The sequence below is a fragment of the Hyperoodon ampullatus genome, assembly GCF_949752795.1.
Source record: "Hyperoodon ampullatus genome assembly, chromosome: 12".
In the NCBI taxonomy this organism is placed as follows: domain Eukaryota; kingdom Metazoa; phylum Chordata; class Mammalia; order Artiodactyla; family Ziphiidae; genus Hyperoodon; species Hyperoodon ampullatus.
In genome coordinates, this window is record NC_136925.1 from 41492185 (window position 1) to 41518890 (window position 26706).

General features: G+C 42.7%; 1 protein-coding gene across 1 annotated transcript in view; it reads left to right on the top strand.

The window, feature by feature from the left end:
• Positions 1-315: 315 nt before the first annotated feature.
• Positions 316-26706, top strand: part of SLC16A10 (solute carrier family 16 member 10) — a gene marked incomplete at both ends in the record, with an annotated part of 145081 nt that continues 118690 nt past the window's right edge. Inside the window, one exon of the mRNA XM_079716334.1 lies at positions 316-661. Coding sequence (XP_079572460.1) covers positions 316-661 — 346 coding nt within the window. The remainder of the gene's footprint in view (positions 662-26706) is intronic.

Genomic DNA, 26706 nt, shown 5'->3' on the forward strand with positions numbered 1-26706 from the left:
GCAGGCACCTGGCTCCGCGCGCCGCGGAAGGGGGGTGGGCCGGGGCAGGTCCCACCGCCGACCACGCCCCCAGGAGGTGGAGCGGGGGGGCGGGCGTCTTTAAGAGCGGGCTGCCCGGCCGCCTGCTCAGTCAGGGTGCGGGGCTGTGGACGGGGAGGCTCGAGTGTTAGCCCTGCGCCGCCTGCCCACGGGGGCCTCCACCGCCCTCACCTCGGCCTCACTAGCCCGCCAGCCCAACTCGGCGGCTCCTCCGCGAGCCTGCCGGGAACTCGCGCCCCTCGCGCTCCCCAGCCCACGAGGGGGCCGCCTCGGGCCATGGTGCCCTCCCAGGAGGAGCCGGCCGCCGCGCGGGGGACGAGCGAGGCGCAGCCGCCCGGCCCTGCGCCCCCAGGGGCCGCTCCGCTGCCCGGCCCGGGACCCTTGGATAGCCCGGAGGCGGCGGGGGCCGAGAAGGTGGAGGTAGAGCTGGCGGGGCCGGCGGGGCCGGCGGGCGCTGAGCCCCTTGAGCCCCCTGAGGGCGGCTGGGGTTGGCTGGTGATGCTGGCGGCCATGTGGTGCAACGGGTCGGTGTTCGGCATCCAGAACGCCTGCGGGGTGCTCTTCGTGTCCATGCTGAAGACCTTCGGGTCCAAGGACGATGACAAGATGGTCTTCAAGACAGGTGAGGCACAGCATCCGCCGCGGCCATCCCCGAGGGGGCTGGCGCGGGGACCCCCGCGCATCCCGCTTGCGGAGCGAGCGTCGGCGCCGCCTAGTGCGCCTCTGTGGGTCCGTGTGTGCGGAGGTTGTGAGGGGTGGGTCTGTCCAGTTGCAAAAGCAGCCTGCTCGGTGCGCCTGTCTTTGTGTTGAATCCAGATGTAGGCACTGTATTTGGAAACAAGTCGCAAAACTTATTTGCCTAGATCTTCCTGCTTTCCTCTCTGCAGAATAGGGGCTAAGAGTCTGCGGTAGACTTTCTCTTAATTTTTGAAAACAGACAGACCCTTCCAAACCCTATTACACCGCTCCGTCATTTTTACGGTCTCTTTCGTGACCGTGACGGTTGGGTTTTTGTTCATCTGCTCCCGGCGCTGGAGAGGGCTGTTTGTGTTGCGGGGAGGCAGGGTTGGCGAGATGAAAGATATGTATTCCAAGGTCACGAGAGTTCGGAAGGGGGCCCTGAAGGAACCACGGTTTCGTGGCGGGTTTTTTTGGGGGGGGGTTGGGGGAAGGGGTTGTCACTCTGCTAAATATAGGAGACAGCTAGATCAGGGACTGGGAAGAGGGAGGTGAAGGGTTGCCCTTTCCTAGTGTGTTCTTTGTCATATTTAATCATATACCAAATTAGATGAAAAAGGTGCAGACTCAAAATTTTTTTCCGGGTAGAGGGTTATTATCTGATCTACCAAATCCAAGACCTTCTGTATAATGCCTTTACATACATTATTTCACGTCATCCTGCAAGGCAGGTGTTGTCAACCCCATTTAGGTGAGAAAAGTGAAGCTTGTTGAAATAAAGTGTCCTAATGAGCCCAGAATGGAGATAAGACACACATCTTATGACTTAAAGGGCCAAGTGATTTCCATGACTAAATCAGGCTCCCTCCTTGCCATTTGGGCAACTATATGGTTAATGGTCTTTTTTTTTTAACTTTAATTTTCGTTTATTTTTAGAGTTTTCCTTAGGTCTTTAGTGTGCATACAAAAAATACACAAGACTCATAACAAATTCTAAGAGAGAGGTAATGTTGGGAGTTTCAAAGCCTTATATATAAAGAGTATTATACTCTATGTATCATTATTCAGCTTTTCTTCTACTCTGCATTGTTTGCAGTTTATCCCCATAATACCTCAATTTGAGCTGGTAGCTTAAATTCTTTACATTTTAACTCATAGTTTTCCATTGTATGAATATATTATACTTTATATGCATTTTTCCTTTAATAGACATTTAGGTTTCTTCCAAATTCACTATAGACAATGCTGCCATGCATATTCTTGTACATTGGCTCCTTGCGCATGTGAATCAGGTACCATATTTAACCTGGAATTTCTGTTCCTTAAATAGCTTTTAAAGCTGTTGTGTTCTGCAGGTCACAGGATACAAAAGTGTTCAAAATGTAATATGATGTATCTGCTTGGAAGGCAACTATTATACAGTTTAGCAGGATAGATATGCATATACAGTAGTAAACAAAAATTATTTTGTGTCTTTTCTCTATGAGTATCGGGTATCTGGGAGGGAAAAGCCCAAGGAGGCAGAATTCACAAGAGTCAACATTTTAAGACTAGTTTCTTCAGCATTTAGCATATTCTTGCCTGGGATTACAGACGTTTATTGCAGTCAAAACACCAAAACAAAACAGTCTTTTGTTTACCACTGGTTTTGCAAACTCAGGTGAGTAGATCCATTGGTATCTGTGGAGTGTCTTATTTTTTCTCCTTCCTAACCTTTTTTGAGAGAGAGTGAGCAGCTGCTGGAGAGAGACCATAGCTTTACCAGGTATCAGAGTTTTGCAGTGTCGAAGCCTCTGTCTCTCTACCGTCCCCAAGGTTCCCATTGCTACAATAGGCCAATTCTGGGTAGCTGAAGGGGAGGGAGGCCACAGGGACCTGCTCTCTTGAACTTTTTGAAACTATTTTCAGTTTTGTTGAATGTCTTTCTCCATATACTCATTTAAATCCTTGATGGCTTTCAGCCGTGTTTGTGTGTGGGGGTGTGTACCACTCAAACAGGTATACAGGTGTGCCAGCTAAATACTGAAGATCTTTGTGCTCATCTGCATGACTGCCATGTGTGGTTGGTTGTGCCCTTGCACAAAGGTACACAACTCAGGGTCAGTGGTGACTGGAAACCAGCCTGTGCTCTGGGTGCCCTTTATCTAATTCCTGCAGAGGTGCCCTGTGCACTTGTAATGGCCCTGTGTAACACCCCAGCTAGATGGCACAAAAGCCTGTACTGGTACTTGGTTGATATGTGAAACATGTACAGCAGATAAACTTTAAGGTCTGAGGTCACCTCATCGGTGAAAAAATGGTGACAGGATAGTCTTTTAGCTAGTTAATGTTGAAATCCACCCCCCTTCTGTATCTCCTTTCCTCCCTCCCTTCCTCCTTCTCTTCCCCGCTTTCTCTCTCTCTCTCCCCCCCTTTCTCTTTCCCTCCCTCTATCTCTCTCTCTCTCACACACTCACTCACACACACGCACACAGACACACACACACACATGTGTTTCATATAAAGTCTCATCTACAGTAGGCCCTGAAGTGTTTGAGAACACCTGCTTTGAAGTTTGACTCGTCAGTCTTTTTTATTTGGATATTCTAATGCTGAGTCATCTGTGATCAAACGTATGCTAACTTCAAGTACAACATAAAACATACCTGGAACTGTTTAAGGCTTTTATTTTTTCAAAGTGTCGGTCCATTTTCGAAGTCTGGAACAGAGAGACTAGAGCCCGTGCATTCCATATCCTCTCTGCAACCTCTCCCTCCTTTTCTCTCTGTTTTTTTAAAAAAAATTATTTATTTATTTATTTATGGCTGTCTTGGGTCTTCGTTTCTGTACGAGGGCTTTCTCTAGTTGCGGCAAGCGGGGGCCATTCTTCATCGTGGTGCACGGGCCTCTCACTATCGCAGCCTCTCGTTGCGGAGCACAGGCTCCAGACGCGCAAGCTCAGTAGTTGTGGCGCACGGGCTTAGTTGCTCCGCGGCATGTGGGATCTTCCCAGACCAGGGCTCGAACCCGTGTCCCCTGCATCGGCAGGCAGATTCTCAACCACTGCGCCACCGGGGAAGCCCTCAGTCCATTTTCTATTATGTTATTCATGATTGATAATTCTGGCATTAGAGGGCAGTCTCCACGTGTTCATTAGCTTCTTTATAATTATAAGCCCAAGGATACACAGGGAGGTGGTGTTGGAATGGGAACCTAGGCTTCCAAATGATGGTTCATATTTCTTGAGAACTTCACATGTGCCAGGCCCAGTGCTAAGCACTTTACATGCATTCCTATTTTAAACCTTACTGCAGCTCCATGAGATAGGCTTTATTTATTTATTTATTTTTAAAGAAACTTATCTGTTGAGCTTTTATTATTTATTTATTTATTTATGTATTTTGGCTGTGCCAGGTCTTTGTTGTGGCATGCAGGATCTTTAGTTGCGGCATGCATGTGGGATCTAGTTTCCCGACCAGAGACTGAACCTGGGCCCCCTGCATTGGGGGCATGGAGTCTTACCCACTGGACCACCAAGGAAGTCCCGAGATAGGCTTTATTTAATCTTTCTTTTCAGATGTGGAAACTCAGGCTTATAGAGATTAAGTAAGTCGTGGAGCCAGGGTTCAACCTCAGGTTTATGTGCCTTCAGAAGCTAGGCTTTTAATGCTTGATCATATTGCATTGGCTAGATAACATTCTGCTAATCCAGTGTTCTTTATGTTTGGTTAATTCAAATGTTAGAAATTGAGTACTATACCGAGAATTCTGGCATTAGAAAAGAGGTCTGAAAGATTAGGGTCCCTGTTTCTTGGTCTTACTTGGCTGTCAGTAAGCAGTTGCCAGTTGTTGATGTCTCGTTGAAATAGATTTTTGGGTGTTCCCCAAAATTTAGGATTAGGTGCTTTCACTGCTGTGGCCCGGGTTCAATACCTGGTTGGGGAACTGAGATCCTGCAAGCCGTGCGGCATGGCCAAAATTAAAAAAGAAAGAAAGAAATAATTAGGTTTTTGAAGTATAGGGAGATGTTCACGGAGAAGCAAGATAATTTCACATGGCATTCAAGAAGAAGTCTGGGGTTTCCTTTGAAGAACCAGGCTCCTAAAAAAAAATTTAGACTGATCCATGGCAGGACAGTACTTCCAGGCAGAACTGAAGAGGAACCTTCCTCAGGCTTTACTTTTTCTCTTCAGGGCTCTCTTACCTTTTTCTATGTCACTGATGATCCACCCAAAATTTCTCAGGAAAAGGGCGTGGAGAAATTGATTCACACTAAGATATAAGCGAGTTTACACATCTTAATGTTACTCCTTATTCATTCTACAAATGTTTACCAAGTATCTGACACCCTCTGTGCTGGGCACTGGAGGTGGTAATAGAGAGAGGAAGTCAGCTGTTCCCAAGGAGAACAGCTGATTCCCTTTTGATCTGCTGTGGGATACAAATAAGTAAACAGAGTACTTCTCTTTGCAGTATACCAGGACTCAGTCTTAATGTAAGAGGCTGAAATTCTAAAGAAATTCCCACGAACCATGGAGGCTGGGAAAGGCATTTGATGGCCTCTTTCTCTGTGGCAATAAATCTCACTTGGTGAAATTTAAGAATTTGGAAAGGGGAAGAAAGCCAAACTCCGATTTAGGCAGTAGAACCAATTAAAAATGTTGAGTGCCTCACAGCCCTATTTCGTTATCCTGGCTGCTGTTGACATGGCACTCAGAGATATGCCTTGCACATACTGCTGTGTTAGAAAGGTCCATCAGAGGGAGCAAGCTGAGCTTGAGTTGTCTCTTTTCAGTTAAGTTTTATCTGTTCATATGTATACGTGTTTCTTGCCCGGATGGGGGGAAATCAGACACTTTTGGGAAAACTAAAACAGATACTACAATTAACTAGAACACTGTTTCCCTTAGAAATTGCAACTTTGCTTTAACTTTTGTTATTGGAAAACCTATTTTTAGTTCCTTCATGGAACTAAGACAGATTCTAGGGTTCTTTTAGCTTCCTGACACAGTGCTGTGGATATTCTCTGGGATCTTACTAGGGTATTAGTCTAGTTTACTTATCTGCTTTCTTCCTGGAAAAAGAAAAAAATATTTTAGTGGTATATTGACGTTTAAAAAATAACTATTTAAAACAAGTATGTTTTCAGAATCAGTATTTAGGGTCATTAGTGATATTCTTTTGAAGAAATTATGTCTTTGTGGTCCAGAGGCTTGGTCAAGAAGACCCCTACTTCTTTTAGTAATTCCCAAAATGTGTTCTTTAATAGCCTTTCTTTAAAGAAGAGGCCTGTGGTTAAATAAGTTTGAGAAACACTGCACATTATCTTCCTCTTTTGGATATTTTCAAGTATAAATCAAGGTATTAAAAATTCAACAGTTTTAAAGGAAAGTAGGCTATCAAAAAGGTCCAAGGGCCTCCCTGGTGGCGCAGTGGTTGAGAGTCCGCCTGCCGATGCAGGGGATACGGGTTCGTGCCCCGGTCTGGGAGGATCCCATATGCCGCGGAGCGGCTGGGCCCGTGAGCCATGGCTGCTGAGCCTGCGCATCCGGAGCCTGTGCTCCGCAACGGGAGAGGCCACAACAGTGAGAGGCCCGCGTACCACAAAAAAAAAAAAAAAAAAAGGTCCAAAAAGGGAGGCTCTTTGGTTATAATCATTAACGCAACTCTACCTTCCCTGTGTGGAGGTAGATTGCTCTTCAGATAGTTATAATCACAAAGTAGGATTTTTAGTAGCATTTAGGGATGAATGCATCTTGCAACACCTCTCAACGTGGTCTTACTAGCACCTCTGAAAGTTTAAGTCAGTTAGCTCTTCCTGAAGGTTTTTTTAAAAAAAGCTTTTGCATTTACATACTGATATTATGCTGATGTATACATACTGCAATTGTATGCTACACCTGAACTTACAGGAGGTTTTGGCTATAGTTCAGAACTGAACTGCTATGTCTGGCTTTTATGGAGAGGGCTTTATTTTTGGTGGGGAAAGCTGTCTGCATAGCTAACCGTTTCTATGTCATAGGAGAGTTTTTAGTAATGGTGTTTTCTTAAGATGGTTTCAGTGAACGAATGATCTGATTCGTGGTCCTATACTATACATGTTTCACTATAAGGAAAATACCTGACTCTTATTTGCACTCAAAGGGAGGTTGAAAAGCCAAGAGAACTCACTTATGGCAGCTGTTACGATGCTTGAATTTCCTTCATTCTCTTCCGTCTTAAAACATCCAACCTTATATTCCATGTGAATTCATCTAAACTGCCTGTTAAAATAAGTTATTAGACCACAAAAATTGTTCCAGGATTTTGGAATAATGAAGACAGGAGCATGGTGTGAGCATTTCATACTCCGTTTCCAGAATGTTTCTGAGTTCCGAGCAAGACTGAAAAGTGTAAATAGTGTGTAGTGAATTCTGATTAAGTACAACAATATGAGTATTCCTGTGGTGTTTTATCGTGGAATTTTTATCAATAGAATTAACTGTCTAAAGAACCAACTCAACCAAAAATAAAAGTGTATGAATTATTTCAGGAGAGGTTTTGAGGTGTCTTTTAGAATAAATTGTACTCTGGGGGCTTCCCTGGTGGTGCAGTGGTTGAGAGTCTGCCTGCCGATGCAGGGGACACGGGTTCGAGCCCTGGTCTGGGAGGATCCCACATGCCGCGGAGCGGCTGGCCCCGTGAGCCACAATTACTGAGCCTGCGCGTCTGGAGCCTGTGCTCCGCAACAAGAGAGGCCACGATGGTGAGGGGCCCGTGCACCGCGATGAGGAGTGGACCCCACTTGCCGCAGCTGGGGAAGGCCCTCGCACAGAAACGAAGACCCAACACAGCCATAAATAAAATAAAATAAAAATTTAAAAAAAATTGTACTTTGTGCTCTTGATGTGATTTGTTGTATCATTTTTATATGGGTCCTTGTTGAATCCATGTTGCAGTTCCTTGAGGCTTGGTCCCAGGCCATGTGCTTGCTTCACTTTTCTTGCCTTCCTTGGGTGTCTCATATGCCCTGTGGCTCCAGCCACTATCTTGGGGTGTTATTTCCAAATTTCTTCTTTGTGTTCAAGGCCCATATTATCTATTTCTAGAAAATCCCATTTGGATGCACAGGTACATCATACTTAGCTAAAATGAACTCATTTCTTAGCCACCCCACTTAGTGTTCACCTGCCACCAAAAACAACAGCCCACTTGTGGATAGGCGTAGCCTTCCTTCTGAATTCTCTCAGTGCATAACACCTCTGATGGCTCATGTCAGAAACCTGGAATCCATCTTAATTTCTTATTTCTCCTCTTTCCTTTCCTATTTCGTTAAATTAGATAGTCCTTTTGTGTTTACCTCCTTAATGCCTCATAAGTCAATCCCTGTCTTTTCCTTTAGTGCTGTGCCTTAATTCATGCCTTCATTACTTTTGGCCTCAATTATTGTCATAACCCATTAACTGGTCTACCTGTCTTCAGTTATAAACTTGAGTGGTTTTTCTGAAACATTGGACCATATCATTTTTCTGTTTAAAAGCCATCAGTGATACCCATTAGTTCTGGGAAAACCAAATGCCTTTGAGCACTGGCCCTTGCCTGACCCTCTAGCCTTGCTTCTCACCTCTCTCCCATCTTGTGCGGCATGCGGGATCTTAGTTCCCTGACCAGGGATCGAACCCGGGCCCCCTGCAGTGGGAGCGTGGAGCCCTAACCACTGGACCGCCAGGGAATTCCCTCTCCCTTCTTGCTTTTTACGCTCCAGCCTAGCCGAAGGTCTTGCACTTTCCCAAATCTGTCCTGCTGTCTTTGCCTCTGTGACTTTATGTGTGCCACTCCTCTCTTCAGTGTGGTTGTTGGTCCTTATAAAAGGTTCTGATGAAATGGTTGGCCATTTTATTTCTTTTATCACAACTATGGGATAAACAATGCTTTTATGCAACTGTTGTTACGTTTTTGGGGGATGCATGTGGAATGTTTTGGGGGTAGCATGAATTCAAATGAGTTACGAATTAAGCTTAGAGTAGAGTGGAAGACATAGAACCTAATATCAACCCATCCTAATCTAGCATTCTGTGAAAGGCACTTTTAAGATAATGCATATTTGTTTAAGTGATAATTTGCATAGTTCTTTACCATAAAGAAAGGGTTTTCATATACATTACTCAATTTTACTTTTTAGAGTAGCATTGTAGTGTGTCATTACCTCTGTTTATAGATAATGAAGTTGCAACTTGCACGGTTTAAGGTTGGGACACATGATATCAGTATTTACATCCGTTAAGTTGAATTTAAGAGCATCTTTTTAGCTGGACAAAAATTTATCATTCTGTTAAAGTTGTCTTGAAATGTAGAATACTGCCCTTTTATCCCCTTGAAACTATTTTCTGCATATTTACCTAAATGTTCTCTAGAACCTTTAGTGTCTCCTACCCAAGTTATCAGAAATCCTGTGAAGTCGTCCAATCCATTCCATTTAGAGTTATCACAACCCAGCTAGAGATCTGATCTCATACTGAAGTGAAACCTTAACGAAAACAAACGAAACCCCAAACACTGCTCCAACAGTCAGCTCATCCCAGCTCTGAGCACCCGCCTAGCCTGGTGCCACCCAGGCACAACTGTGGGTGTTTTTATTGGCAGTGTTTCAGAAGGAACAACTCCAGCTTTCCTGGGAGCTGTGCAGAAGAACCACCCAGAGCCACCCTCTAGGACTGGAGTAACGGAGGAAAGCAGCGCTCTTAGTTATCTGTGTACCAGATGTGTGTGATCATACCTTCTTAGCTAAGTTATCTTCATTAACAGCAAAATGCCTGCATTCCGCCTTGCATGTAGGAACTAGAACTAGGAAATGGAGGATGTGACTTGCCTTATTCCCAAATTGAACTCTTTTTTCATTTCACTAAGTTTTAAAATTTTATTTTATTTCATTTCATTTCATTTTTTAAGAAGGTGGCCAGATAGAATTTCTAACTTTATTACATGCTTATATTAATGTAGTCATGATTTTCTTTTATTTAAAATTTTTTTATTTTTTGGCTGTGTTGGGGCTTCGTTGCTGCACGCGGGCTTTCTCTAGTTGTGGTGAGCGGGGGCTACTCTTTTTTGCAGTTTGCGGGCTTCTCATTGCAGTGGCATCTGGTTGTGGAGCACGGGCTCTAGGAATGCGGGCTCAGTAGTTGTGGTACGTGGGCTCAGTAGTTGTGGTGCGTGGGTTCTAGAGCGCAGGCTCAGTAGTTGTGACGCACAGGCTTAGTTGCTCCGTGGCATGTGGGATCTTCCTGGACCAGGGATCGAGCCTGTGTCCCCTGCATTGGCAGGTGGATTCTTTTTTTTTTTTTTATTGGTTAATCTTTTTTTTTTCTGCTTTATAACAAATTTAATCAGTTATACATATACATATGTTCCCATATCCCCTCCCTTTTGCGTCTTCCTCCCACCCTCCCTATCCCACCCCTCCAGGCGGTCACAAAGCACCGAGCTGCTCTCCCTGTGCTATGCGGCTGCTTCCCACTAGCTATCTACCTTACGTTTGGTAGTGTATATATGTCCATGCTGCTCTTTCACTTTGTCACAGCTTACCCTTCCCCCTCCCCATATCCTCAAGTCCATTCTCTAGTAGGTCTGTGTCTTTATTCCTGTCTTACCCCTATGTTCTTCATGACATTTTTTTTCTTAAATTCCATATATATGTGTCAGCATACAGTATTTGTCTTTCTCTTTCTGACTTACTTCACTCTGTATGACAGACTCTAGGTCCATCCACCTCATTACAAATAGCTCAATTTCATTTCTTTTTATGGCTGAGTAATATTCCATTGTATATATGTGCCACATCTTCTTTATCCATTCATCCGATGATGGACACTTAGGTTGTTTCCATCTCCGGGCTATTGTAAATAGGGCTGCTATGAACATTTTTGTACATGACTCTTTTTGAATTATGGTTTTCTCAGGGTATATGCCTAGTAGTGGGATTGCTGGGTCATATGGTAGTTCTATTTGTAGTTTTTTAAGGAACCTCCATACCATTCTCCATAGTGGCTGTACCAATTCACATTCCCACCAGCAGTGCAAGAGTGTTCCCTTTTTTTCCACACCCTCTCCAGCATTTATTGTTTCTAGATTTTTTGATGATGGCCATTCTGACTGGTGTGAGATGATATCTCATTGTAGTTTTGATTTGCATTTCTCTAATGAGTAAAGATGTTGAGCATCCTTTCATGTGTTTGTTGGCAGTCTGTATATCTTCTGTGGAGAAATGTCTATTTAGGTCTTCTGCCCATTTTTGGATTGGGTTGTTTGTTTTTTTGTTATTGAGCTGCATGAGCTGCTTATAAATTTTGGAGATTAATCCTTTGTCAGTTGCTTCATTTGCAAATATTTTCTCCCATTCTGAGGGTTGTCTATTGGTCTTGTTTGTGGTTTCCTTTGCTGTGCAAAAGCTTTTAAGTATCATTAGGTCCCATGTGTTTATTTTTGTCTTTATTTCCATTTCTCTAGGAGGTGGGTCAAAAAGGATCTTGCTGTGATTTATGTCATAGAGTGTTCTGCCTATGTTTTCCTCTAAGAGTTTGATAGTGTCTGGCCTTACATTTAGGTCTGTAATCCATTTTGAGCTTATTTTTGTGTATGGTGTTAGGGAGTGATCTAATCTCATACTTTTACATGTCCCTGTCCAGTTTTCCCAGCACCACTTACTGAAGAGACTGTCCTTTCTCCACTGTACATTCCTGCCTCCTTTATCAAAGATAAGGTGACCATATGTGCGTGGGTTTATCTCTGGGCTTTCTATCCTGTTCCACTGATCTATCTTTCTGTTTTTGTGCCAGTACCATACTGTCTTGATTACTGTAGCTTTGTAGTACAGTCTGAAGTCAGGGAGCCTGATTCCTCCAGCTCCAGTTTTCGTTCTCAAGATTGCTTTGGCTATTCGGGGTCTTTTGTGTTTCCATACAAATTGTGAAATTTTTTGTTCTAGTTCTGTGAAAAATGCCAGTGGTAGTTTGATAGGGATTGCATTGAATCTGTAGATTGCTTTGGGTAGTAGAGTCATTTTCACAATGTTGATTCTTCCAATCCAAGAACATGGTACATCTGTCCATCTATTTGTATCATCTTTAATTTCTTTCATCAGTCTTATAATTTTCTGCATACAGGTCTTTTGTCTCCTTAGGTAGGTTTATTCCTAGATATTTTATTCTTTTTGTTGCAATGGTAAATGGGAGTGTTTTCTTGATTTCACTTTCAGATTTTTCATCATTAGTATATAGGAATGCCAGAGATTTCTGTGCATTAATTTTGTATCCTGCTACTTTACCAAATTTATTGATTAGCTCTAGTAGTTTTCTGGTAGCATCTTTAGGATTCTCTATGTATAGTATCATGTCATCTGCAAACAGTGACAGCTTTACTTCTTCTTTTCCAATTTGGATTCCTTTTATTTCCTTTTCTTCTCTGATTGCTGTGGCTAAAACTTCCAAAACTATGTTGAATAAGAGTGGTGAGAGTGGGCAACCTTGTCTTGCTCCTGATCTTAGTGGAAATGGTTTCAGTTTTTCACCATTGAGGACGATGCTGGCTGTGGGTTTGTCATATATGGCCTTTATTATGTTGAGGAAAGTTCCCTCTATGCCTACTTTCTGCAGGGTTTTTATCATAAATGGGTGTTGAATTTTGTCGAAAGCTTTCTCTGCATCTATTGAGATGATCATATGGTTTTTCTCCTTCAATTTGTTAATATGGTGTATCACCTTGATTGATTTGCGTATATTGAAGAATCCTTGCATTCCTGGAATAAACCCCACTTGATCATGGTGTATGATCTTTTTTATGTGCTGTTGGATTCTGTTTGCTAGTATTTTGTTGAGGATTTTTGCATCTATGTTCATCAGTGATATTGGCCTGTAGTTTTCTTTCTTTGTGACATCCCTGTCTGGTTTTGGTATCAAGGTGATGGTGGCCTCGTAGAATGAGTTTGGGAGTGTTCCTCCCTCTACTATATTTTGGAAGAGTTTGAGAAGGATAGGTGTTAGCTCTTCTCTAAATGTTTGATAGAATTCGCCTGTGAAGCCATCTGGTCCTGGGCTTTTGTTTGTTGGAAGATTTTTTATCACAGTTTCAATTTCAGTGCTTGTGATTGGTCTGTTCATATTTTCTATTTCTTCCTGATTCAGTCTTGGCAGGTTGTGCATTTCTAAGAATTTGTCCATTTCTTCCAGGTTGTCCATTTTATTGGCATAGAGTTGCTTGTAGTAATCTCTCATGATCTTTTGTATTTTTGCAGTGTCAGTTGTTACTTCTCCTTTTTCATTTCTAATTCTATTGATTTGAGTCTTCTCCCTTTTTTTCTTGATGAGTCTGGCTAATGGTTTATCAATTTTGTTTATCTTCTCAAAGAACCAGCTTTTACTTTTATTGATCTTTGCTATCGTTTCCTTCATTTCTTTTTCATTTATTTCTGATCTGAATTTTATGATTTCTTTCCTTCTGCTAACTTTGGGATGTTTTTGTTCTTCTTTCTCTAATTGCTTTAGGTGCAAGGTTAGGTTGTTTAGTCGAGATGTTTCCTGTTTCTTAAGGTAGGATTGTATTGCTATAAACTTCCCTCTTAGAACTGCTTTTGCTGCATCCCATAGGTTTTGGGTCGTCGTGTCTCCATTGTCATTTGTTTCTAGGTATTTTTTAATTTCCTTTTTGATTTCTTCAGTGATCACTTCGTTATTAAGTAGTGTATTGTTTAGCCTCCATGTGTTTGTATTTTTTACAGCTCTTTTCCTGTAATTGATATCTAGTCTCACAGCATTGTGGTCAGAAAAGATACTTGATACGATTTCAATTTTCTTAAATTTACCAAGGCTTGATTTGTGACGCAAGATATGATCTATCCTGGAGAATGTTCCATGAGCACTTGAGAAAAATGTGTATTCTGTTGTTTTTGGATGGAATGTCCTATAAATATCAATTACGTCCATCTTGTTTAATGTATCATTTAAAGCTTGTGTTTCCTTATTTATTTTCATTTTGGATGATCTGTCCATTGGTGAAAGTGGGGTGTTAAAGTCCCCTACTATGATTGTGTTACTGTCGATTTCTCCTTTTATGGCTGTTAGTATTTGCCTTATGTATTGAGGTGCTCCTATGTTGGGTGCATAAATATTTACAATTGTTATATCTTCTTCTTGGATCCATCCCTTGATCATTATGTAGTGTCCTTCTTTGTCTCTTCTAGTAGTCTTTATTTTAAAGTCTATTTTGTCTGATATGAGAATTGCTACTCCAGCTTTCTTTTGGTTTCCATTTGCATGGAATATCTTTTTCCATCCCCTTACTTTCAGTCTGTATGTGTCTCTAGGTCTGAAGTGGGTCTCTTGTAGACAGCATATATATGGGTCTTGTTTTTGTATCCATTCAGCCAATCTGTGTCTTTTGGTGGGAGCATTTAGTCCATTTACATTTAAGGTAATTATCGATATGTATGTTCCTATTCCCATTTTCTTAATTGTTTTGGGTTCGTTATTGTAGGTATTTTCCTTCTGTTGTGTTTCTTGCCTAGAGAAGTTCCTTTAGCATTTGTTGTAAAGCTGGTTTGGTGGTGCTGAACTCTCTCAGCTTTTGCTTGTCTGTAAACGTTTTAATTCCTCCATCAAATCTGAATGAGATCCTTGCTGGGTAGAGTAATCTTGGTTGCAGGTTTTTCTCCTTCATCACTTTAATTATGTCCTGCCACTCCCTTCTGGCTTGTAAAGTTTCTGCTGAGAGATCAGCTGTTATCCTGATGGGGATTCCCTTGTGTGTTATTTGTTGTTTTTCCCTTGCTGCTTTTAATATGATTTCTTTGTGTTTAATTTTTGACAGTTTGATTAATATGTGTCTTGGCATATTTCTCCTTGGATTTATTCTGTATGGGACTCTCTGTGCCTCCTGGACTTGATTAACTATATCCTTTCCCATATTAGGGAAGTTTTCAACTATAATCTCTTCAAATATTTTCTCAGTCCCTTTCTTTTTCTCTTCTTCTTCTGGAACCCCTATAATTCGAATGTTGGTGCATTTAATGTTGTCCCAGAGGTCTCTGAGACTGTCCTCTGTTCTTTTCATTCTTTTTTCTTTATTTTGCTCTGCAGCAGTTATTTCCACTATTTTATCTTCCAGGTCACTTATCCGTTCTTCTGCCTCAGTTATTCTGCTATTGATCCCATGTAGAGTATTTTTCATTTCATTTACTGTGTTTTTAATCGATGCTTGATTCATCTTTAGTTCTTCTAGGTCCTTGTTAACTGTTTCTTGAATTTTGTCTATTCTATTTCCAAGATTTTGGATCTTGGAAATAGAATCTTGGATCATCTTTACTATCATTATTCTGAATTCTTTTTCAGGTAGACTGCCTATTACCTCTTCATTTGTTAGGTCTGGTGGGTTTTTATCTTGCTCCTTCTCCTGCTGTGTGTTTTTCTGTCTTCTCATTTTGCTTATGTTACTGTGTTTGGGGTCTCCTTTTTGCAGGCTGCAGGTTCATAGTTCCCGTTGTTTTTGATGTCTGTCCCCAGTGGCTAAGGTTGGTTTAGTGGGTTGTGTAGGCTTCCTGGTGGAGGGGACTAGTGCCTGTGTTCTGGTGGATGAGGCTGGATCTTGTCTTTCTGGTGGGCAGGTCCACGTCTGGTGGTGTGTTTTGGGGTGTCTGCGGACTTTTTATGATTTTAGGCAGCCTCTCTGCTAATGGGTGGCGTTGTGTTCCTGTCTTGCTAGTTGTTTGGCATAGGGTGTCCAGCACTGTAGCTTGCTGGTCGTTGAGTGAAGCTGGGTGTTGGTGGTGAGATGGAGATCTCTGGAAGATTTTCGCCGTTTGATATTATGTGGAGCTGGGAGGTCTCTTGTGGACCAGTGTCCTGAAGTTGGCTCTCCCACCTCAGAGGCACAGCACTGACTCCTGGCTCCTCAATTTGGGATGATTCCTTGTGTATTCATGTATTCCACAGATGCAGGGTACATCAAGTTGATTGTGGAGCTTTAATCCGCTGCTTCTGAGGCTGCTGGGAGAGATTTCCCTTTCTCTTCTTTGTTCTCACAGCTCCCGGGTCTCAGCTTTGGATTTGGCCCCGCCTCTGCGTGTAGGTCGCCGGAGGGCGTCTGTTCTTCCCTCAGACAGGACAGGGTTAAAGTAGCAGCTGCTTCGGGGACTCTGGCTCACTCAGGCTGGGGGGGAGGGAGGGGCACGGAGTGCGGGGCAAGCCTGCAGCGGCAGAGGCCGGCATGACGTTGCACCAGCCCGAGGCGCGCCGTGCGTTCTCCCAGGGAAGCGGTCCCTGGATCCCGGGACCCCGGCAGTGGCGGGCTGCACAGGCTCCCGGAAGGGCGGCGTGGACAGTGACCTGCGCTCGCACACAGGCCTCTTGGCGGCGGCAGCAGCAGCCCCAGCGTCCCACGCCCGTCTCTGGGCTCCGCGCTTTCAGCCGCGACTCGCGCCCGTCTGTGGAGCCCCTTTAAGCAGCGCTCTTAATCCCCTCTCCTCGCACACCAGGAAACCAAGAGGGAAGAAAAAGTCTCTTGCCTCTTCGGCAGCTCCAGAGTTTTCCCGGACTCCCTCCCGGCTAGCTGTGGCGCATTAGCCCCCTTCAGGCTGAGTTCTCGCCGCCAGCCCCAGTCCTCTCCCTGCGCTCTGACCGAAGCCCGAGCCTCAGCTTCTAGCGCCACCCACCCCGGCGGGCGAGCAGACAAGCCTCTCGGGCTGGTGAGTGCCGGTCGGCACCGATCCTCTGTGCGGGAATCTCTCCGCTTTGCCCTACCCAGGTACGTGGGGAGTTTCTTGCCTTTGGGGAGGTCTGAGGTCTTCTGCCAGCGTTCAGTAGGTGTTCTGTAGGAGTTGTTCCACGTGTAGCTGCATTTCTGGTGTATCTGTGGGGAGGAAGGTGATCTCCGCGTCTTACTCTTCCGCCATCTTCCCCGGAAGCCTGGCAGGTGGATTCTTAACCACTGTGCCACCAGGGAAGTCCCACTAAGTTTTTTAAATTGAAGTGTAGTTGATTTACAATGTTGTGTTAATTACTGCTGTACAGCAAAGTGATTCAGTTATACATATAACTGAATTATTCTTTTTTTATATTCTTTTCCATTATGGTTTCTCATAAGATATTGAATATAGTTCTCTTTGCTATATAGGACCTTGTTTTTTATCCATTCTATATATAAAAGCTTACATCTGCTAACCCCAACCTCCCACTCCATCCCTCCTCCAACCCCCTCCCCCTTGGCAGCCACCAGTCTTCTCTATGTCCGTGATTCTGTTTCTGTTTCATAGATAGGTTCATTTGTGTAATATTTTTAGATTCCACATACAAGTGATATCATATGGTATTTGTCTTTCTGACTTACTTAACTTAGTATAATAATCTCTAGTTGTGTCCATGTTGCAGCAAATAGCATTATTTCATTCTTTTTAATGGCTGAGTAGTATTCCATTGTATATATGTATTGGGTTGGCCAAAATGTTTGTTTGGGTTTTTCTGTAAGCTGACTCTAACAGTGCTTAGTTGTCTTTAAATTCATTTGAAACAATTTTGTTGGATTGTATTGTGACAGCTGTCATATCAGCATGCACTTAAACTTATCAAAATTGGTGAATTTTTGTGTAGTTATTTTAATATTGAAGATGGAAGAAAAAAGGCAACTTTTCGGCATATTATGCTTTATTATTTCAAGAAAGGTAAAAATACAAATCAAATGCAAAAAAAAAAAAAGATTTGTGCAATGTATGGAGAAGGTGCTGCGACTGATCGAACGTGTCAGAAGTGGTTTGCGAAGTTTAGTGCTGGAGATTTCTCGCTGGATGATGCTCCACGGTCGGGTAGTCCAGTTGAAGTTGATAGTGATCAGATCGAGGCATTGAGAACAATCAAAGTTATACCACGTGGGAGATAGTCGATATACTCAAAATATCCAAATCAAGTGTTGAAAATCATTTGCACCAGCTTGGTTATGTTAATCGCTTTGATATTTGGGTTCCACATAAGTTAAGTGAAGAAAACTTTCTTCACTGTATTTCTGCCTGCAATTCTCTACTTAAGCGCAATGAAAACGTTCCGTTTTTTAAAATAAATTGTGACAGGCGATGAAAAGTGGCAGATACTGTACAGTAATGTGGAACGGAAGAGATTGTGGGGCAAGTGAAATGAACCACCACCAACCGCAATGAAGGCTGGTCTTCATTCATAGAAGGTGATGTTGTGTATGTGGTGGGATTGGAAGGGAGCCCTCTATTATGAGTTCCTTCCAGAAAACCAAACGATTAATTCCAAGAAGTACTGCTCCCAGTTAGAACAACTGAAGGCAGCACTCGACGAAAAGCGTCCGGAATTAGTCAACAGAAAATTCATAATCTTCCATGAGGATAACGCAAGGCCTAATGTTTCTTTGATGACCAGGCAAAAACTGTTACAGCGTTGCTGGGAAGTTCTGATTCATCCGCTGTATTCACCAGACATTGCACCTTCGGATTTCGATTTATTTTGGTCTTTACAAAATCCTCTTAATGGAAAAAATTTCAATTCCCTGTAAGATTGTAAAAGGCACCTGGAACAGTTCTTTCCTCAAAAAGAAAAAGTTTTGGAAGATGGAATTATGAAGTTCCCTGAAAAATGACAGAAGGCAGTGGAACAAAACAGTGAATACATTGTTCTTTAAAGTTCTTGGTGAAAATGAAAAATGTGTTTTTTATTTTTACTTAAAAACTGAAGGAACTTTTTGGTCAACCTAATACTACATCTCCCTTATCCATTCATCTGTCAGTGGACATTTAGGTTGTTTCCATGTCTTGGCTATTGCATTTCACTAATTTTTAATTATGGGGATACACATGAAATAAAGATTTGAAATAAGGTATGTGGACCAAAGCAGTGTTTCTAATCCCCTTTGTTCCCAAACATAAAAGTCTCATAGCTGTTGAAAATTTTGATACACACCTCCAAGGGTAGTTTAACTTTTGAGTGAGATTCCCTAATACCTGGAAGATAAAGCCATGTTTCTGTATTTTTCCACCAGATAAGATTTTGTCCCTTTACTTTTAGTGGTATTATGGAAATAATTAAGACTTTTTTTTTTTGGCCGCACCACGTGGTATGTGGAATCTTAGTTCCCTGACCAGGGATTGAACCCAGGCCCCTGCGGTGAAAGTGCCCAGTCCTAACCACTAGACGGCCAGGGAATCCCCTAGGATTCTTTCTTTGTTTTTTTTGAAGACAAAATTATAGTACTGAATATGCTTTGTAAAACTAAGTGTGGGGCTTCCCTGGTGGCGCAGTGGTTGAGAGTCTGCCTGCCGATGCAGGGGATGCGGGTTCGTGCCCCAGTCCGGGAAGATCCCACATGCCGCGGAGCGGCTGGGCCCGTGAGCCATGGCCGCTGAGCCTGCGCGTCCGGAGCCTGTGCTCCGCAACGGGAGAGGCCACAACAATGAGAGGCCCGCGTACCGCAAAACAAACAAACAAACAAAACTAAGTGTGCCTCTCTGATATGCTCCTCTTAGTGAGGGGGAACTGTGCTGCCTTCCTCCTCCAGTCCCCCAACTTGAGAATCAGTGACTGGAGTTTTGAATTCAGTTCAAGGTATGCTTTTCTATCATTAGATAGTTAAATCTAAATGAAAGGTCAGTGGTTAAATTAACGTATAAAACTCAGGGAAAGGTGCATTGGTCTGTGGTTCAGCTTTACCCTTTTTTTTTTTTTTTTTCTAAAGAGTAAATTGAATCAACAGTGTTCTGCATGTGTTCAGAAAGTCAAAATTTATTTAGTCTTGTGACCAACTTAGACTGGATCCAAAAAACAATTCTGAGATACATTTCATTAGAGTAGAAAACCACTACTCATTAAACAGAGGTATTTATTGACTTTTTCTGTGTAGGTACTAATGCCAAGTGGGGTGGGTTAGTCTGGTGACTGGTTTTAATAGTAAAAACCTTTTCATCTTGCTTAATTATCCTTTTTATTAGTTTTGACTTCACATTCCAATTTCGAATGTCAGCATCTCAAAGGATTCACATTTGTCAATGGTTGTTTAAACAACCGCATTCCACAAAGTTAATTGATGTTTTAGCACAGATGGGGGCAGAAAGTTGCAGTTGTTTTCCTGCAGTAATGTAACACGTGAACTTTGGCAGCAGTACCCCCAACTCCAAAGTTACCTCCCAGTGCCAGGTTTTTGGGCTTAGTCTCTGTTGGTTTATCTGTAGCTTCTAGTTTTTCTATGTTGAACAAGTGTTGCTTTTATAATAGTAAAAATATTAATATTAAAAATAATTAACCATTAGCATTCGATGTATTAACTTTAATGACTGTAATAATAAATTTGGCCTAAGATTAAGCGGTTTTGTGGGAATAAATGATAGATGTATGGAGTTTTCATTGTAGTTGTTAGGTTTTGTCTCTTCTCAGAGAAAAATGTTAATTATGGAATAGGCTGGAACTGGTAAAGGGAACTGATTTTATTTTTATAATGACAATCTTTCGTTAATTGTATATGAACAGATTAGTAGGAGAGCCTTTTTTTTTTTTTTTGGCTGTGTCGCACAGCTTGTGGGATCCTAGTTCCCCGACCAGGGATCGAACCCGTGGCTCCTACATTTGAAATGTGGAGTTTTAACCACTGGACCACCAGGGAAGTCCCAGGGAACTGATTTTAAATCACGTTACATTATTTGGCCACATTTTATTTTGGATCAAAATGGAGATATTTAATATCAGATGGACAGTCGCTAGGAGCTAGATCATGCAATGCTAATCATACCTGAGCCCCAGCCAGACACAGCACAGGAAATTATTATTGGTATTTTTCTTTTGGGGGGCAGGTAGAGGGACTAGAGAAGGGTCAGAAGAGATAATAGATGAATAGTTGTGTTTGTATGCATAATTGTAAATCCAGAGTGATAAATAATTACTAATTAAGAATCCTCTTGTTTGGTGGTTCTTTTGTGTTTCTGGTACACAGGCTACTTGTACGAGGGCAAAGGCAAATAGAGCATTCCCCACATTTTGCTGCTGGCCACCAGAAAAAAAAATCTCAAAGCCGCATTATGTTGCCACCAGAAAAAAAAAAATCTTTGCCTGGATAAAAATGGTTACATATTAAATGACTATTTAAACTAAAAGATTTAAAATAATGCTTTTAAATGACTTAAATTTTAGCTCAGTGTTCTTTATAAAAATATGAGAGTTTTATCATTTCTTTCAATGAACTTGTGTCTGTAAAATGATGCTCAGTAGGACAGAAGACTGACCCGTTTCCAGAAATGTGAAATCTTGAATCTAAGCAAAAAGAAATTGTAATTAGTTCAGTTTTATTGGTTTGGAATTTGTAATTATTTGGAGAGGGATTTGGTTTGTCTTTTCACACACTCCTGCAGTTGTAGCATTATAAGGAGCCTTCCTGAAAGAATGCACGCCTTTCAGACACTTAAAAAAAAATAAATTTATTTATTTAATTTATTTATTTTTGTCTGCATTGGGTCTTTGTTGCTGCGCATGGGCTTTCTCTAGTTGTGGCAAGCAGGGGCTACTCTTTGTTGCAGTGCGCGGGCTTCTCCTTGCAGTGGCTTCTCTTGTTGCAGAACATGGGCTCTAGGTGCGTGGGCTTCAGCAGTTGTGGCACGAGGGCTCAGGAGTTGTGGCTCGTGGGCTTAGTTGCTCTGCGGTGTGTGGGATCTTCCCGGACCAGGGCTTGAACCCGTGTCCCCTGCACTGGCAGGCAGATTCTTAACCACTGCACCACCAGGGAAGTCCCTCAGACTTTTTTCAACAAAGCTGAGGAATACCAAAGTTTAACTCTTTAAATTTACAACTGGTGTCATTAGCACAGAGCCACAGTCCCTTACCTGAAACTCTTGGGGCCATATGTGTTTTGGGGTCGAAATTTTTTGATTTTAAAAAAGTAACCTGGTTCATACAGCTGTGTTTTTTACCCCCTGCCCCTCCCCACCCAGGGCAGTCTGAGGCAGCACCCTATAATCTAATACACTGATATTTCTGCAAAAAAATGTATGGCTATTCAGAGTAATTGGGACAAACAGAGACCATAAGTACCCTCATGTCAGTTCAGATCATGTTTTACTTCCAAGTGAGTATTGATGCCATCTTATAAAAAAACTTTGGGTTTGGGATTCCAAAGTTGGAAATAAGGAATTCTAGATTTATATGTGAATATTTTGTTTTCTGTTAATCAGTGAACAATCCTTTTAAGGTACATTTTTCTTTATTAGGTAGCGTACCTGCTTCATGTTTTCAGTAAATGTGATATTCGGCTATCATACTGATCTACCCTAGATTACTCAGCCAGACCTCCTTTTGCTGGGTGTTTGAATCACAGGCTGTGTTATGCAATGTAAATAACATATCTGTAGACATTTTTTTTTTTTTTTTTTTTTTGCGGTACGCGGGCCTCTCACTGTTGCGGCCTCTCCTGTTGCGGAGCACGGGCTCCGGATGCGCAGGCTTAGCGGCCATGGCTCACGGGCCCAGCCGCCCCATGGCATGTGGGGTCTTCCCGGACCGGGGCATGAACCCGTGTCCCCTGCATCGGCAGGCGGGCTCTCAACCACTGCGCCACCAGGGAAGCCCTGTAGACATCTTTGAACAAAATTTTTTTCCTCCTCTTGGATTGCTTCCTTGGGGTATATGTCCAAAAGTGAGATTACTGGTTCAAAGAGTATGAACAACTTTATAACGCTTGTTACATGTTGTCAGATTGTTCTTTAGAGAACTTGAGTCCGTTTACCGTGCACCAGCAGTATACTAGCTTCCTAAAAACCCTACCAATGTTAGGTTTTATTTATATTAATATTTGCTAATTTGATAATTACCAATGGTATTTTTTTTTTTTTTTTTTTTTTTTGCGGTATGTGGGCCTCTCACTGTTGCGGCCTCTCCCGTTGCGGAGCACAGGCTCCGGACACGCAGGCCCAATGGCCATGGCTCATGGGCCAAGCCGCTCCGCGGCATGTGGGATCCTCCCAGACCGGGGCACGAACCTGTGTCCCCCGCATCGGCAGGCGGACTCTCAACCACTGCGCCACCAGGGAAGCCCCACCAATGGTATTTTTTAAAATTAGTTTTAAATCATATTTCCTTGCTTTTAGGGCAGTGTGTTTTACCAGCTTTTGAGCCCTTTAGAAGCAGTAAATGGCTTGGGAATTATATATAATATCTGGAAATATAAGAGGACACATACAAGTGAATATATTAGAGTAAAACTTTGTTACCACAGGTGGGAACACTAGAAAGGCCTGAGATTATCCTAGTCCTTAGAGTCTCATCTGACACACCTTGGCAGGTGGGGTATGCCCTTGTTCCCTTTCCTCTGCTCTCTCAGCCCAGGTGTTGATCAAGGCCTTTTTTGGGGTTGGGAGTGGGGATGGAAATTAACCGTCTGGAGACTTGGCCATGAGGACTTAGTGACTCATTCAGGTGACATCTCATCCTTGAGAGGCTCGAGCCTGCAAGAGCAGCCCTGTCTCATTCTCTGTATGTGCTGTCACCTTGCCTCAGCCTCTTCCAGACCCAGCTAATTCTGTTGAAATAGCTTTAATTAATTAATTTGGGTGTATGTGTGTGTAAAATTATTTTTTGCTCTTATTTATTTTTAAAAGTGATGTAGAAAGCATTTGAGCACAATCTATGTACTAGGGGCCATGCAAGAAACAGAAAGGAATCTGGAGTATTACATACTCTTGAGAGGTTATGAGGGGAGACAAAATGCTATGTACATAAAGAACTTGGGGCTTCCCTGGTGGCGCAGTGGTTGAGAGTCCGCCTGCCGATGCAGGGGACACGGGTTCGTGCCCCGGTCCGGGAAGATCCCGCATGCCGTGGAGCGGCTGGGCCCGTGAGCCATGGCCGCTGAGCCTGCGCGTCCAGAGCCTGTGCTCTGCAACGGGAGAGGCTGCAGCAGTGAGAGGCCTGCGTACCAAAAAAAAAAAAAAAAAAAGAACTTGAAGGCGGTATGCCACCCATGTTAAATGCAGTGTAAACAAGATATTGGATTTTAGGGGAAGGCAAAATGACTTCTGACTGAGATGATCAGGGAAGGCTTTAGGGAGGTAGTTTTTGAGTTAGGCTTTAAAGGATTGGTAGACTTTCTTCAGCAGATTTAGCAGAAAAGGTATCCCAGGGGAGGGTACAGGCTAATGATGAACGTCTTACTGTGCTTTACTATGTATTTTATATTGTTTTATTTATCCTATGGTATAACTACTCTTATGCCGCCTCATGTTTTAGATGGGCAACTGAGGCTAGTAGGTAGTGGAGCTGGATTTGAACTTAAGTCTCTGGCATCAGGACCCAGGTTCTTTTTTTTTTTTTTTTTTTTGCGGTACGCGGGCCTCTCCCATTGCGGAGCACAGGCTCCGCACGCGCAGGCTCAGCGGCCATGGCTCACGGGCCCAGCCGCTCCGCGGCATGTGGGATCTTCCCAGACCGGGGCACGAACCCGTGTCCCCTGCATCGGCAGGCGGACTCCCAACCACTGCGCCACCAGGGAAGCCCAGGACCCAGGTTCTTTAATACTCAACTATACGCTGGGCTCATTAAATGAATGACAAGGAATTTGGTTTGGCAAGAGCCCAGGAATTGTAGAGGAAAGTCCCAGAAGATAAGGCTGGAAAAAATGGGAAATGGAAGGTTTGAGTGCCGAGTTAAGAAATTTGCATGTGATTTAATAGGCAATGGGACGATATCAAGGATGTCTGAAGTGTGCCTTAAAAAGTTCTGACTGGGTTGCAGAGGAGGAACATCAGTTACGGAGGTCTTGGCTGAGAGCCGGGGTCGATTTGAGGCCCAGCAGTGGAAGTGGGAAGGAAGGGCTAGATGTGAGGCATTTCGAAGGGCAGACTGAGGGAAGTCTGGCAAGTGATGCATGTGGACAGTGACATGGAAACAGATGATGCTTATGCCTGGGGACAGCATCTAAATAATTTTTGAACTAGGAGCCCCACATTTTCATTTTGTGCTCGGCCCTACAAATGATGTAGACAGTCCTGGATGGTGCCACTGACAGGACCAGGGGCATGTGGAGGAGGAGTTGACAGGGAAAGGCTGACTCAGATGTTAGACATATGAGTGTGAAATGCCAGCAGGACATCAGGGGATGATGTCAAGCAGATAACTGGACACGTAAACCTGGAGCCTCAGAGTGGAGCTGAGGCCAGAGGTAGAGCTTTGGAAAGAGCCTGTCTCTTTATGAGGAATGTGATGTAATCATAGAAACTGAGAAATTCTGTCTCAAGAAGCCCCAGGGGTTGCTCCTAGGTAGCTTAGTTGGTTTCCATTGAAATCATCCTATTTAAAAGTAACAACACTTCATCCTTAAAAAAAAAATCTTTCCAGCATTTAGATTTCTCTAATTCAGATTTGCAACTTTCCAAAGGTCAGATTGTATTTTTTTTACTGTCATTGTCTTAAGTATTTCCAAAACTTAGTCCTAAGACTTGGTTTTTTTTTTTCCCCTTTAGTTTTACAAGACCTCTGACACTATCGGCATTTACTGTTTCTTGCATGCACCGTATAATTAATTAAACCAGTCTGTAAGTCTTATTTTCAAGGTGTTCTAGACCAAGAGCCTGTGGGAGTGGCTTAGAATCGATTCAATTAATTTACATATTTCTAATTTAAATGTAAAGTATTGATAGTGGTGGAAAACTTGTTCAACAGGAAGATGTTATCTTGTAGATCAGCCTTCACAGAGTTTAGGAACTGAGTCAGCTACTCAGTTCCTCAGTTGTAGCAGTGAGACTCAAGTAAGATAAAAGAATGTCAAAGTGCTTTGGATGCACAACAGATATGTCAGACACTCTTGTTACTGAGTAGGTTGGCACAGTCCCTGTATGTGGGCGTGTGTGTTGACTCACGTGCTGTGCTGTAATCTCTCTGAATTCAGGTTCTGAATTGCTCTCTTGTGATTGAAGCCCAGCTGAAGGTGCTGGAAGTGCAGTGACCCTGGAGGAAGAACCAGTAAAAACAGGGGGTGGGTGAAAGGGAATTGATGATTGTGCAAGAAGAGGGTATCTGCCTTATTTTGTAAGCCAAGACACCCCTACCCCCTACCCTTCCAGTAACTGTTTCATCTTTTAGTACCTTTTGGCTTCATTTACAAGGTCTGTATTAAAGCATATGTCAGGGTTTAAGGCAGTGTTTGGACCATGCTTGTCTACTGTTGTGCTTGTGAGGTTGAACTCAAGTACTGGCCTGATGACAAGTCAATTTGATATCCAGTGATCATGGGAAGGGGAGGCAGAGGGAAGGCCAACTCAAGTATTTTTTCCTCAGAGTTTGAGAAACAGAAGCCATATAGTCTTTTAAATCCCATGCCAACACACCAGCGAGATTTGCTAATACCAAAGGTCAGGAATCACAAAAGAGCAATGTATGTTTTTTGGTATTGACTTGAAAATACACTGTTTTGTATAACTTAGTGTTCATTATGTGTATGCTATTATAATTAGTTGGTATACGTGGTAGTTTTTTTTGTAGCTTTGATTAGGAAACAAATATTGAGACATTTAAAGCAAAAGGCAGACTATTATTATTTTTTGGAAAAAATCAGATAAAAGTAATGCTTAATCCAATTAAACTGTCTCTTCCTCTAATTCATCATGATGACTTTGGGTGTCTGGTGGCAACTGAGAATGGGTTATGGAAAAATGTCAAGGCAATGTAATCCCTATTATTTATGGTCACTTAAGAGGATAAATTAAGCCACTAATCTTTGGATAATTACTCTATTTAGCTGGAAATATCCTTAATTTTTGGAAAGCAAGTCAGTGAGTTAGTGGAACTGTCATAATTAATCAGCCTTTCTAAGACTAATTATAAGTGAATGGAAACTAGTTGCCTTCACCCTTTTCTCCCCTGCATTATAGCACGATCATTCTATAACTCTGGAAACTGTATGTGGAACCACAGGGAACATACGTTAATACACTATCTTGTGGTTTTCGGGTAGGCATTCATAGGTTTACCCCAGCTAAGGATTAACAGAACGGCCTTAACAGGT